Source organism: Monodon monoceros, unplaced genomic scaffold, assembly GCF_005190385.1.
Source record: "Monodon monoceros isolate NGI ecotype Baffin Bay Population unplaced genomic scaffold, NGI_Narwhal_1 Super_Scaffold_16, whole genome shotgun sequence".
In the NCBI taxonomy this organism is placed as follows: Eukaryota; Metazoa; Chordata; class Mammalia; order Artiodactyla; family Monodontidae; genus Monodon; species Monodon monoceros.
This window is the reverse complement of record NW_021703772.1, coordinates 746,296-761,190: the sequence shown is the minus strand read 5'-3', so window position 1 is coordinate 761,190 and position 14,895 is coordinate 746,296. Positions and strand designations below refer to the sequence as shown.

Here is a 14,895-nt window from a genome sequence, read left to right as displayed (position 1 = left end):
TTCTCTCTAGTTGTGGCACACAGGCTTCTCTCTAGTTGTGGCACACAAGCTTCTCTCTAGTTGTGGCACGCAGGCTCGAGAGACCATGGGCTCAGTAGTTGTGGTGCATGGGCTTAACTGCCCCACAGCATGTGAGATCTTAGTGCCCCAACCAGGGATCGATCCACGTCCCCTGGAAGGCAGATTCTTAACCACTGGACCCTCAAGGAAGTCCCAAAGGATTTTTAGATGTGGCACCAAAAGCAAGAGCAACAAAAGAAAAAAAAGGTTAAGTTGGACTTCATCAAAATTTAAAACTTTCTGTGCTTCAAAAGACATCATCAAGGAAGTGAAAAGACAACTCATAAAATGGGAGAAAATATTTGCAAATTATATACTTGAAAAGGAATCTGAATCTAAAATATATAAAGAACTCTTAAAGCTGAATAAGAGGAAGACAAATAACCCAATTAAGAAATAAGCAGGGCTTCCCTGGTGGCACAGTGGTTGGGAGTCCGCCTGCCAATGCAGGGGACACGGGTTCGTGCCCCGGTCCGGGAAGATCCCACATGCCGCGGAGCGGCTGGGCCCATGGGCCATGGCCACTGAGCCTGCGCGTCCGGAGCCTGTGCTCCGCAACCGGAGAGGCCACAGCAGTGAGAGGCCCACGTACCGCAAAAAAAAAAAAGAAAAAAAAAAAAAGAAGCAAAGGATCTGAATAGACATTTCTCCAAGGAAGATATACAAATGGCAACAAGCCCATGAGAAGATGTTTGGTATCACTAGTCATCAGGGAAATGCTAATCAAAACCACAGTGAGATGCCTCTTCACATACACCAGGATGGCTAGAATGAAAAAGTCAGGATACCCACAAGCACCGATGAGGAGGTGGAGAAACTGGAGCCCTCCAACACTGCTGGTGGGAATGCAGAGTCGTGCAGCTGCTTCAGTTCCTCAAAGAATTAAACGTGGAGTTACCATGTGACCCAGCAATTCCACTCCTAGCTACACACCCAAGAGAAACGACAAGGTATGTCCACGCAAGGACTTACACAGATGGCCACCGCAGCACGATTCACAATTGCCGAAAGGTGGAAACAACTGATGAATGGATGAACAAATGTGTTATATTCAAAATTATTGGACCATAAAAAGGAATAAAGTACTGATAAATGCTACAACATAGATGAACCTTGAAAACATTATGCTGAGTGAGAGAAGCCAGTCATAAAGAACACATAATCTGATTCCATTCATGTGAAAGTCCAGAATAGGGAAACCTATAGTGATAGAAAGTAGATCAATGGTTGCTTCGGACTGGGGGTGGAGGGTGGAGGTATATGGGGTGAGAGCTAAAGGGTACTGGGTTTCTTTCTGAGGTGATAAGAACATTCTAAAATTGACCATGGGGATGGATGCACATATCTGTGGATATGCTAAAAATCTATACACTTCAAATGGCTGAATTGTATATAAAGTATATCTCAATAAAGCTGTTTCCAAAATGTAATGTGCAGAACAGTGTTTTTGGTATCTCTTTTGTGTAGGAAAGTGGGGAAGGGAAATATGAATGTACATACCTATTTTCTTATATTTAAAAATACATAAAACTAATAAAAATGATTAACTCTATAATTAAGCAAAGAACAAGAATGAAGACGTAAGGGGAATGGAGAGGAAGGATAGGTATCTCTAAATTTACCTTTATAGATGTGACTTTAGAAATAAGAAAATGTTTTTTTAAATGACACCAAAAAAGAAAGCAATGCCTAAAATTTGAAAACAAACTGAAATAAACTTATTAACCATGCTGATGGCATAACCACACAGGAAAAAAAAGCATCACTTCAAGTGATTTTTAAAACAGCATTCTAGGGACTTCCCTGGTGGTCCAGTGGGTAAGACTCCACGCTCCCAATGCAGGGGGCCCAGGTTCGATCCCTGGTTGGGGAATTAGATCCCACATGCATGCCGCAACTAAGAAGTCCACGTGCAGCAACTAAAGATCCCACGTGCCGCAACTAAGACCTGGCGCAGCCAAAATAAATAAATAAAACAGCATTCTGACTATTGACATCTAGTGGGATATAATCTAAGGATTAAAAGAATTGCCAAGAAATTTTAAGCTGTACTCAGTGATCTTAATGTCATTTCCAAACTATTACATGTACAGTGTGGGATAAAGAAAATAATTATGTTAATGCCACAAAGATTTTCAGCATGAAGTGATACAATATAAAAATCAAAGAAGTAAAACCCCTGATTTTATTTAATTCTGTTCATTTGAACTGGAAATATTGGAATGAACTCATAATTTGTTCATTTTTATTTTTTAAATCTAATTTCCTAGTTCTGTCTCCTGAGAAGACCTGGAGCACTGACACCACGGTAACAGTGAGCCCCTCGATCAGCCAGACTGTGGACTCTAGATACCATTCTCCAGTAAAAGGAACCGGGGGGGAGTTCCCTGGTGGTCCAGTGGTTAGGACTCTATGCTCCCAATGCAGGGGGCCCAGGTTCGATCTCTGTTCAGGGAACTAGATCCCACATGCCACAACTAAAAAAAGATCCTGCATGCCACAACTAAAGATCCTGCACACAGCAATGAAGATCTCGTGTGCCGCAACTAAGACCCAGGGCAGCCAAATAAATAAATAAATATTTTTTAAATAAATAAATATATAGACTGGGGTCTTCAGAGAAATGGCTGATTCCAAGGCTGAAGCAGAACATGGACAAAATAAGCCCAGGACATGGGAATTCCCTGGGAGTCCAGTGGTTAGAACTCCGCCCTTTCACTGCCAAAGGCCCGGGTTCAATCCCTGGTTGGGGAACTAAGATTCCACAAACTGCATGGTACAGCCTAAAAAAAATTTTTAAAAAATCCTAGGACATACTTGTAAAAAAGCAAGCAGGCTTTCAAAAACAACTAGGATTGTGTCTAAAGGGCACAGGAGCCAACCTGAAGGGGCTCCCACTGGCCAAAGATGGGATAATCTGAGCATGAAGAAAGCTAATGACAGCAACAGACTGAAACCCATCAAATATATACAAGTCCACAAGGTCATAACAATGGTAAAAAAGAAAGAACAACATATTGGTCAACTTTAGAGCTTGCTGGGGGACCAACTCACTCTGCAAGTGTACAAATAAAGGAAAAGAATGGAGCATTTACCTGGCCTTGCCTGTATGGGCTGTATTTTAGGGTGACCAAGGGGTGGGTGAAGGAAAGCAGGTCTTCAGAGGGGACTCCCCAGCTAGTGGAGGCAGAGAAGTGACAGATCACATTAGACATGACCCTAGTGAGAGATCAGGGATCTATATGACTTCTCAAGCCATCAGGTGCAGAGCCTAGGAGAACTTTACTCTGGATTAATCAGGCTGCCAACACTGAACCAGTGATCGATGCTCACGTCATGAAAGCCAGATGCGGAGACATCATATGTCTCCTGGTGTAGCCAAAGGGCACACAGCCACCTGTTGTGAAGCCAAAGCAAAGCAAAGACCATGTGAACCTGAATCCTATTAAGCCCCTTTCTCTTACTACCAGTTAACAGGAAACATGGGGAGGGGGCAAGTTAATGCCGTAAGTCAGACCCAGAGGATGGGAATTCCACGGGACAGATGACCTCATTTCTTCAATAAATACAGAGGGGAAGAAGGCTAAATTTATAGATGAAAAGAGACTCGAGATCCATCAAACTAAGGCAATGCGAATCTTTATGAATCTGAATTAGATGGGACCAACTGCAAGTAACATTTTTAAGATGATCAGGGAGATGTGAACGCGGACTCTGGCTTCTTGTGATACTAAGGAACTACTGTTAATTCTGTAATAATAGTATGTGCTTACGTGAAAATTCCTTAAGTCTTTGTGTATTAGATACTTGCTGACATATTTACAGGTGAAATGGTTTCTGTGAACTGCTTTGAAATTCTCCAACTAGAGAAAGAAAGGCAGATGGTAAGCTGGAAATAGATTAAACAAGATTGGCAAAATGTTAATAAACCTCCCCCCATGAGGCGGCTGCCGAGAAGGGGGGAAGGGGGAAGGGCTGGATCAGACGTGGAGGGGTTATTGGAAGTGGCGGCATATGCACGATTCTTATTCTTTTGTGTTTCTTAGTTTTTTAAGAGTTAAAAATGAAAACAGCTATCTTGCAAAGCTTTAAAAAAAAAAAAAAAAAGGACAGTGGACTCTAAGGGGGGAGGGACAGGTCTGCCCCTCCCAGGCAGCGCCACTGACCACCCTGCCTCTAGCTCCAGCGTGCGGACGGCAGACAGCGGCCCAAGGGGCACAGACACCAGCACAGGGTGCTAAACACAGGCTGCCTGGGGCTGGGACCTGGCGACACACAGGTGGCTCGGGGACAGGCACTGGAGGATGAGGAGGGCTCTCAAGGGTTGGCCTCTGTGTTCCGAGTAGAAGAAACCCTGTGCGGCGGGGCAAAGTCAGCAGAAACGTGGGGCAGGGGGCACAGGCCAGGGCAGAGCGGGGAGTCTCTCCCAAAGACGACCAGACCGCAGCCATGATCTAAGCTGTGAGCCGAGGCGGCGGCTCAGCACCGAGAGCCCTCCCTCTCTCCCTCGAGGTAATGGGGTCAGGGCTGAGCACACTGAGGCCAGTCTTCTCACCTCTGCTCTCTGACCACCCCTAGGGCCCACTGGTGTTGGGGACGGCAACCTGGGAATGCTATCAGGCCTTCCTGTGGGGCCCTGAGACTAACTGCTCGTGGCTGTTCACAGATGCCCCTGGGAACTGCTCAGACAACCCCTGTCAGAACGGAGGCACCTGTGTGCCTGGTGAGGATGCCCACAGCTGTGACTGCACCCCGGGGTTCAAAGGCAGACACTGTGAGCTTGGTAAGTTTGGGGCCGCTCCCCTTGCCTGCTGGGGTCACTGGGGCTGGGGCCTGGCCTCTAGATGCTTGTGACGGCAGGCTCTGATGGGACCGCTGGCCCCAGGGTGGGTTCGCCACAAGGACCTCCAGCCATGAGATGCCAGGACAGGGGCCTGGCTACGGTGCCCCAGACCTCCAAGCGTCCAGGTAGGGAGGCTGGCAGGCAGTGAGCCGCCAGGCCTCCCACTGCCCCAAAGCGCCAGGGTGAAAGGTGCTGCCCAGATAACTGGGGGGTCTGGGACAGTCACAGGGACACAGCGACAGCCGCTCCACAGGGAGAGGAGGGAGGAGGGGGCTTTTCTCGCCTGGGGACCAAACAAGGCAGTGGGAGGGAAAAGGGCCACGGGCCTGCCTCAGACTTCTGGGCTGAGGACGAGAGGCTCATGGACAGAAGTTCCCACACCAGCCACACAGCCCTGAGGCCTGCCAGACCCAGAGACTCCGACCAGCCCTGAGGGAAACCAGCCTGCAGGCTCCCAGGACCCCAACTCAGAGCAGCACCCACAGTCGCTGAGCAGCCCCGGGGAGAGGGCCCCCAGGCCAGGAAGTGGCAGGGGCAGAACCCCGGACCTACAGTGGCTGCAGGAAGAGGGCAACCGTGGCCTTGAGCTCCTTGTAAGCGACGGCCCTTTTCCTCTGTGCCAGCAGCCTGTAGAAAGGTGCCCCAGCCCTGCACACGGCTGTTCTCGGAGACAAAGTCCTTTCCGGTCTGGGAAAGAGGCGTCTGTCACCACGTGTAAGTCCCTCTCCTCCGCCTTCACCATGTCTGTAGCATGTTCCCGACCCTGAAATGCTTCCACCCTGTCCTCACAGGCCCCTGAGGTCTAGTAGTCACAGCACGGAAAGGGCTTGCTTTGACCACCCACCCCCTCCATGCGACAAATTAGGAAACTGAAGCAAAAGGGCTGAAAACCTTGCCTAAGGCTGTGCAGCTGGGAGCAGAGCCACATGAGGTCTAGAAGCGGGATCCCCTGCTCCTGCCCTCGGGCCTTGCTTCCCCACGCCCTGGAGTGGCATCAGCCTCCCTTCCCTGGATGGCAGGGCACGCGGAGACTCCAGGAAGTGCCACTCCTCAGCACAGGAGACCTCGAGTCGTGGTTCTGCCGTGAGTTCCTGACACGGCCCTGGGCAAGGCACTCATGCCTCAGTTTCCCCATCTGTAAGACGGGCTGAGGAGGGAGTCTGCCGAGCCCACCTCTTCGGACCTTTCTTGCTAACACTCTGACTCCGTTGGTCATACTTACAACCTGCTTTGTCCACAAATACGGACGATCACCTCCCGTGTGCCAGGCATGGTTCGGAACACTCGGCACACATCAGCGAGCCGAACGGGCCAGAGTCTTGCCCTGGGAGTCCTGATGTTCTAGCTGAGGGAGACACAGTACACAAGAAGCACGAGTTTGTCCTGCAGTGTTTTAAATGGTGGCAAGCGCTAAAGGAGGATGGAAGAAAGGAATACACAGGGCCAGGAGAGCCAGGCCCGGTGGGCAGGAGGGGGTGGCAGCAGCATTCGGCAGGGTGTCAGGGGAAGCCTCATGGAGAAGGTGACATGACCAGACGTGGGCGGGCGGAGATATCTGAGGGAAGAATGGCCCAGTCAGAGTGTACCTGTTGCCAAGGCCCTGAAATCAGGAGCCTGCCTGCCCGTCTAAGAAGCAGCAAGGCCAGCAGGGCTGAAGCCGAGTGAGCGAGGGGGCGTGGAGTGTGGGCCTTGGAGACCCTTGGAAGGACCTGCATGTGTCCTCTGTGAAGTGGGGAGCTACTGAAGGACACTGAGCTGAAGTGACACCTGACGTGTTTAAAGATCACTGGGATGGGATGTAGGAAGGCAAGACAGAAGGCACATGAGCCTGGACATGAAGCCAGCGTGACACGCAGCAGGGATACACCAGAGGCACTGAGCTGCACTGGGACTTGGGAACCCAGGTTTACAGGCCCCTGAATTTGGACTTTGTGGAATGGCACTCTGGACCCCTTGCACCTGCGTCTTCCAACTGTGTTAGTTACACCAGTGCCTGGGGCGACCACCAAGTACCTGACTGGGAGAGCCCTGCACTTGCCCATAGCTTTCCACCCAGTGCTTTCAACCTATTGTATCTGAAAGGGACTTCCTTGTATTTAGCATTTGCGAGGGTCTTGCCATACAGCCAGTCTGACATCTCTGGTTTTTATTGGAGTGTTTAGACCATTTACATGTTAACAAAATGACTGAAGTGACTGGGTTTAAATCTAACATATTGTTTTCCATCTGTCCCATCTTATCTTTGTTACTTTCTCTTTCCCTGCCTACTTCTGGATTATTTTTTAGGGTTCTGTTTTACCTGTACTGTTGGCTCACTGATATACTTCTTTGGTTTATTTTCTTTAGTGGCTGCTCTGGGATTTAAAATATGCATCTTCAACTGATCACAATATACCTTGAATTACAACACAACTTCAGTATCATGGAAGACACGCAACAGCAAGCTTCTACTTCCCCTGTCACTGCCAGACGTTTTACTTCCACATATGCCATGAACCACACAGTGTGTTACTTTTGCTCTCAACAATCATCTTTTTTAAAAATTTTGGGAGTATAAAGTCTTTTGTAGTGACTTACACGTCTACCGTTTCCAGCGCTCTTCATGCCTTCATGCAGGTCTAAGATTCCATCTGGTACCATTTACCTTTGGCCTAAAGAGCTCACTGGAACATTTCCTATAGGGCAGGTCTGCTGGTGGTGAATTCTCTTAGCTTCTGTTTGTCTGAAAAGGCTTTTATTTCACCTTCATTTTCAAAAGACACATTTGCTGAACACAGAAGTTTTGGTTGATAATTGTGTTTTTTTCAAATTTCAGCACTTCAAAGAGGTCATTCCTTTGTCTTTTGGCTTGCAGTTTCAGATGGGAAAACTTCAGTCACTCTTATTCTTGTTCCTCTATATGTAACGTGGTCCCCATCACCTGTGGCTTGCTTTTACGTTTTCTCTTTATTACTGTTTTTTTTGGAAATTTAATTATGATGTGCTTTGGTAGGTTATGTACATGTGTTTTTACTCTCTGGAGTTTGTTAAGCTTCACCTCTGTGGTTTTAGCTTTCATCAAATTTGGAAAATTTTAGCCATTACTTCTTCAAACACTTTTTCTATGCATCCATTTCTCTCCTTCTTCTGGGACTCCAATTAAGCATGTATTAGACTGATACTGTCCCACAGGTCACTGAGGCTCTTTTCCTTTTTTTCACTCCTTTTTCTCTTTACTTTGTTTTGGATAGATTCTACTGCCATGCCTTCAATTTCACTGATCTTTTCTTCTGCAATGTCTAACCTACCATTAATCCCATTCAGCAAAATTTTCATTTCAGATATTGTGATTTTTTGTTTGTTTTGTTTTGCTTTGGCTGTGTTGGGTCTTTGTTGTTGCGCACAGGCTATCTCTAGTTGCGGCGAGCGGGGCTACTCTTTGTTGCGGTGCACGGGCTTCTCACTGTGGTGGCTTCTCTTGTCGCGGAGCACGGGCTCTAGGTGTGCAGACTTCAGTAGTTGTGGCTCGTGGGCTCTAGAGCGCAGGCTCAGTAGTTGTGGCACATGGGCTTAGCTACTCCACAGCATGTGGGACCTTCCCAGACCAGGGATTGAACCTGTGTCCCCTGCATTGGCAGGCGGATTCTTAACCACGTGCCACCAGGGGAGTCCCAGATACTGTGTTTTATCATCTCCAGAAGTTCCATCTAGTTCTTTCTTTGAACCTCCACTTCTCTCATTATGTTTATATTTTCCTTTACATCACTGAACGTGTACAGCAAATTTATAACAGATGTCTGCTATTTCAGTCATTGCTCTCATTTCTGGGTGTTTTTCTATTCAATTTTTTTTCCTGTTGATGGGTCACATTTTCTTGATTCTTTGTATGACTGATACTCTTGTAATTTTTTTGTTGGGATGTTAGACATTATAAACTTTATGGTACAGACTGTTGGAAATTTTTTTTTGGCATTCTTTTCAAGAATGTTTTTGTTTTATTTTTGTTTTTAACTTTTTTATTGAAGTAAAGTTGATTTACAATATTGCATTAGTTTCACGTGCACAGCATAGTGATTCAGTTTTCTGGGTTTTTTGGTTTGGTTTTTTGTTTTGCAGATTATATTCCACTACAGGCTATTACAAGATATTGGGTATAATTTCCTGCGCTATACAGTAAATCCCTGTTGCTTAACTATTTTATGTATAGTAGTTTGTATCTGTTAATCCCATACTCCTAATTTATCCCTCCCCCTGCCACCTCTCCCCTTTGGTAACCGTAAGTTATCTATGTCTGTGTGTCTGTTTCTGTTTGGTATATAGATCCATTTGTATTATTTTTTAGATTCCACATATAAATGATATCATATAGTATTTGTTTTTCTCTCACACTTCACTAAGCATAATATTCCCTAGGTCCATCCATGTTGCTGCAAATGGGAATATTTCATTCTTTTTTATGGCTGAGTAATATTCCATTGTATATATGTACCACAACCTCTTAAGCCAATCGTCTGTCGATGGGCACTTGGGTTGTTTCCAAGTCTTGGCTGTTATAAATAGTGCTGCTATGAACATTGGGGTGCATGTATCTTTTTGAATTATGTTTTCCTTTTTTCTGGATATATACCCAGGAGTGGGATAGCTAGATCACATGGTAACTCTATTTTTAGTATTTTAAGGAACCTCCATACTGTTCTCCAAAGTGGCTGCACCAATTTACATTCCCACCAACAGTGTATGAAGGTTCCCTTTTTTCCAAACCCTCTCCAGCATTTATTATTTGTAGACGTTTTGATGATAGCAATTCTGATTGGTGTGAGGTGATACCTCATTGTGGTTCTGATTTGCATTTCTCTAATAATTAGTGATGTTGAGCATGTTTTCATGTGCCTGTTAGCCATCCGTATGTCCTCTTTGGGAAAATGTTTATTTATGTCTTCTGCCCATTTTTAGATTGGGTTGTTTGTCTTTTTGTTGTTGAGCTGTATGAGCTGTTTGTATGTTTTGGAAATTAAGCTCTTGTTGGTCACATTGTTTGCAAATATTTTCTCCCATTCCGTAGGTTGTCTTTTTGTTTCGTTGAGTTTCCTTTGCTGTGCAAAAGGTTTTAAGTTTGACTAGGTCCCATTTGTTTATTTTTGCTTTTATTTCTTTTGCCTTGGGAAACTGATCTAAGAAAATACCGCTACAATTTATGTGAAAGATCGTTTTGCCTATGTCCTCTTCTACGGGTTTTATGGTGTCACATCTTAAGTTTAGGTCTTTAGACCTTTCTGAGTTTGTTTTTGTATGTGGTGTGAGGGAATGTTCTAATTTCAATGATTTACATGTAACTGTCCAGCTTTCCCAACACCACTTGTTAAAGAGACTGTCTTTTCGCCATTGTATATTCTTGCCTCCTTTTTCATAGACTAACTGACCATAGGTGTATGGGTTTATTTCTGGGCTCTCTATTCTGTTCCATTGATCTGTATGTCTGGTTTTGTGCCAATACTACACTGTTTCGATTACCATAGTTTTGTAGTACAGTTTGAAGTCTGGAAGGGTTATACCTCCAGCTTTGTTCATTTTTCTCAGGATTGCTTGGCAATCTGTGGTCTTTTGTGTTTCCATATAAACTTCAGGACTATTTGTTCTAGTTCTGTGACAAATGTCATAGCTGTGTTGATAAGGATTACATTAAATCTGTAGATTGCTTTGGATAGTATAGCCATTTTAATAATATTAATTCTTCCAATCCAAGAGCACGGGATATCTTTCCATGTCTTTGAATCATCTTCAGTTCCCTTTATCAATGTTTTAGTTTTCAGCATGTAGGTATTTCACCTCCTTGGTTAAGTTTATTCCTAGAGCTTTCTAAAAACGTGATTTTAAGCAGGATTTTTTTTTTTTTTACTTTCTTTCTGATGTTTCATTATTAGTGTAAAGAAGTGCAACAGACTTCTGTGTATTAATCTTGCATCCTGCTACCTTGCTGTATTTACTAGCCCTAACAGTTTGTGTGTGGCGACTTCAGTGTTCTCTAGTGTCGCGCCATCTGCAAATAGTGACACTTCTACCTCCTCCCTCCCAGTTTAGAAACCTTTGACTTCTTCTTCTCATCTGACTGCTGTGCCTAGGATTTCCAGTACTACGTTGAACAGAAGTGGTGAGAGTGAGCATCCTTGTCCTGTTCCTTTGTTTTACTTTTGGTTTTTGGTTTTTTGCAAGGCAGTTTAGATGGATCCTTTTGAGGCCTGTTTTAGGGTGGCTTTAGCATAGGCTTTATTCTGGGGTTAATTATGCCCCACTTTTAAGGCAAGGCCTTTCTCCTTTCTGGGGTTTCTATTTCTCTGGAACAGCCTATTAACCAAGATCTCCCCACTCTGGCTCTGGGAACTGTCCAGCTCCTCAGTAGTTCCTTGTTGCCCATCTTTATTCACCCTATGCACACACAGCTTAATTTTCAAGGGGACCGCCCCCTCCAGATTTCTGGAGCTCTTCCTCTGCATAGCTCCCTCCTCTCCGTACTCTGACCCACAAATTTTAGCTTCCTCTGCCTCCCCAACTCCAATCTCTGTTTTGCCCACTCAGTGTAACCACTGCTTGCAGTCTCCCTAACCCACAACACAGTCCGAAAAGTGCCTCCAGGCTGAATTCCAGGACCATCCCAGAGCTCATCTTGCTCCCCTTCTCTCTGGGTTACCGTTTTGCACTGTCTTTTTTCTAACATCTGAAAAGACTTACTTCCTGGATCTTGACCAGTTGTTCACATGTGGAAGTTAATTCCAGATCCTCTTACTGCCTGATGGCTGGCAATGGAAGTCTTAGCTAAGGCTTTAGACCCTAAGGACTCTCCTAGACTAAGCTCATGAGTTTTACCCATTGAACTCCCTGGATCTCTTTCAAACAGCTCCGATGTTTAAAAAACTTTACCAAGAGTCAAACACTTTCTCATTCGTTATTCTCTACAAACATGTGACAGAGGCAGTATAAGCAATCCCATCTCATGTGAAACAGAGGCTTCAGTTCCAGAGACGTGCTCAGAGTACACTAGTTAATAAGTGGGAGGCAGGGCTAGGAGCCAGGTCTCCTGTCCCACACCGCCCGTGTCTAATGCCTGCATCTCCAAGGCTTCTCAAACGTCTCCATCAACTGCCCATAAGAGTGCAGTCACATTGTCTCAAGGCTTCGGAGCCAAGTAGCCTGTCTCAAGCAAGACATGTCTTTGAAATAGCACATTTTTAAAAAAATATTTATTTTTTGGCTGCATTGGGTCTTAGTTGGGGCACTGGGGATCTTTCATTGTGGCGCGCGGGCTCTTCATTGCAGTGCATAGGCTTTTTTCCAGTTGTGGTGCATGGGCTCATTCATTACTCGCGGCACGCGGGCTCACCAGTCGTGGCGCGTGGGCTCCAGAATGCATGGGCTCTGTAGTTGCAGAGCACGGGCTCAGCCGCCCTGCAGCATGTGGGATCTTAGTTCCCCGACCAGGGATGGAACCGGAGTCCCCTGCGTTGCAAGACGGATTCTAAACCACTGAACCACCAGGGAAGTCCCAGCACACTTTATCTCTTACTATATATCACTTTGTCAACACTCATCATAATGTACACTTAAAATGAGTGTATCTTATTTTACATAAATCATACCTTGATAAAGTCATTTTTTTCAATTACATGATTTTTATGTTGGACATTTTAATACATCCACAGGAGGTAAAGTTTTATCAGGAGAATAATAGCCTTTCCTCAGACACCTGTACAGCTACCTGTAGGTTTGTGTAGCCTAGGTGAAGGGGCTGGGCAACACTCTGCTCAGTTTCCGGCTTCACTGAGCTTTCTTGTGACGCAGGTATAAAAGAGTCTACAAAGTGCATCCAGACACCTGTTTCAAAGAGAGCTGTGAGAGCACGCGCGCCAGGACCCCAGACAGGTGCGTCCCAGGGAGGAGGCCCGTGCTGTGCCCTGCAGGTGGCCACAGGGTAACAGGGCCAGGGTGGCTGTGGTGACTGGGGCTGTGGGATGCCACAGGCCCATGGCTGAGCCAGGTTGCCAGGATGTGCAGCCCGGCTATGCTAAGGAACTGTGTGCCCATATGTGTACATGTGAGCGCACACAGATGGGTATAGCTGGGCATGGTGGATGCTGGTAGGGGTCACAGAGTGGGTGCTGGGGAGGTTACAATGGTGGGTGCTGGGAAGGTCACAGGGCAGGTGCTGGAGGGAGGCTGAGTGGTGGTGCTGCGGGGGGGGGTCACTCTGGTTATGCACGTTCACACAGTATCTGGCACTAGTATTGGGAAGTGTTACTGACAGGTCCAATTATATAAATACAGTAAATCTCTATTTACTTTTTATTTACTCTCACCCAGGTTCTTTCCCCAAAGGGTTCAAGGTAGTCACAGAATTATTATATAATGCACTGCCTGAGTACAGACAGCAGAGTCCAAACCTCAGTCACATTCTCCATAGACCAGTCACCACATGCACTGGGTCTTGCGTTTCTGAGTCAAGGAAAAACCCACCCTACTGCCTTACCCAAGCGCATCACCTGTCTCCCATCACCCATCCTCCACACTCCCTCTCACTCTCCATGAATCACACCCAGCCAGGTAGCCTTCCTCATCACTCCACGACTCCCACCCCAAGCCAGGTGGGCACACACAGACTCAAACGTTCATCTCTGTGTCAGTGTCTCACTACCACACTCCCCAAACTGGAACACATGTGACCTACAGACAAGACAGGATCACAGCAGGCAGCCTGGGCCAAGGAAGCTGCAGAGTTACAGGGACACAGGTTTCTTTTTAATAAACCACATTTCTCTAATTATTTCAGGAAACAAAGTAACAGTCCTACACTGAAGAAATCTTAAGGTACGTTCCCACAGCCAGCAGAGCTGCTGGGAAGTCTGAGGGACATCGCCCCAGCACTCGGCCCTCAGGAGGGCTGCTGTCTCCTTGTGGAGCCCTGAGAAGAAAGCTCAGTGTGTGCTCTGTGTCATAAACTCAGACCAGAAGGTTTCAGAACTTCCTAAGGGGGTTAAAATGGGTGAGAAAAATAATACTTAAGGAAGGCCTCCCAATAGACATAAACTTGGTCTGATACATCGAATCCCACTCTATCTCAATGGGCAGAGAAACCCCTTCCCCAGTCATCAGCAATGGCAATGGAGGGGGCGGGTGAGCTCTTAGAGAGGCCGAAGACCACCTGCACCCAGAGGGAGGTGGGACTGACAGGGGCTGCTGGGAGGGCAGGCGAGGGGGGACAGTGGGAGGGGCCTGGGATGCCAGAAGGCAGAGGAATTCTAGGAGTGCTTTCCAGACCCTGTAAATGGCAGTCCACTGAGAAAGGGTGTGCGGCCTTGGTCACGTAACTGGGTAAGTCCTGAGACTCTCTCACTGGGAGATTGCCAATGAACACAGGCCTCCTGAGCATTCAGAAACCCTGAAATGAAAGAAACTTTCTAACGCTGTTCTTGTTTAATCCAGCATTTCCCAACCTCTGTGGCAAGTCAGCCCCATGTGACTCCTACCCCCTCACACGCACACTCTGTGGAAACCTTCACGATAATTTGGAAGATACTAGGCTAAGCCACAGAGACCCATCCACAGCCCAACACAATTTCTTATCAACATGACGCACTGGGAATGAAAGAGGTATTCTGGCTGACCCAGGACAGCTCACCACTCAAGCTCCATAAAGGAGCCTAGAAGCCCATCTTCCTGGTGGTGTAGGAGAGGAGTGAGACTCCTGGGTACCAAGCAGCTTCACAAACAGGCTACATTTTTTTATATGGCTGAGGAGATGAAGAAGAAATGTTACTCAGAGACCTTTATAAACAACCAGAAGCAAAAGAGCCTCGCAGGTATAGGCTGACACTAAAGCAGAATGTTCACCAACCAAGCAGGGAAAGCAGAGGCTGGGACCCACAGGCTGGGCAGCGGCACGTGAGCGAGAACGTGTGACCTCAGGCGTTCAGTTCCCATCAAAAGTCTCTGCATTCAGGTCCCACCTACTCAAAGGCATCACT

At 46.5% G+C, this 14,895-nt stretch overlaps 1 protein-coding gene across 25 annotated transcripts in view; it reads left to right on the top strand.

The window, feature by feature from the left end:
* SNED1 (sushi, nidogen and EGF like domains 1) overlaps positions 1–14,895 on the top strand; it is an 88,924-nt gene that overhangs the window by 72,675 nt on the left and 1,354 nt on the right. For 8 of the 25 annotated variants that reach the window (XM_029225383.1, XM_029225382.1, XM_029225385.1 and 5 more), the window contains 4 exons: positions 3,886–3,944; positions 4,727–4,843; positions 5,527–5,617; positions 12,716–14,889. In XM_029225383.1, coding sequence (XP_029081216.1) covers positions 3,886–3,944; positions 4,727–4,843; positions 5,527–5,617; positions 12,716–12,849 — 401 coding nt within the window. In that variant the 3' untranslated portion in view covers positions 12,850–14,889. Of the gene's footprint in view, positions 1–2,330; positions 4,844–5,526; positions 5,618–12,715; positions 14,890–14,895 lie in introns of those variants that run through there. The other 17 variants (XR_003793957.1, XR_003793956.1, XR_003793954.1 and 14 more) reach the window with 10 other exon arrangements.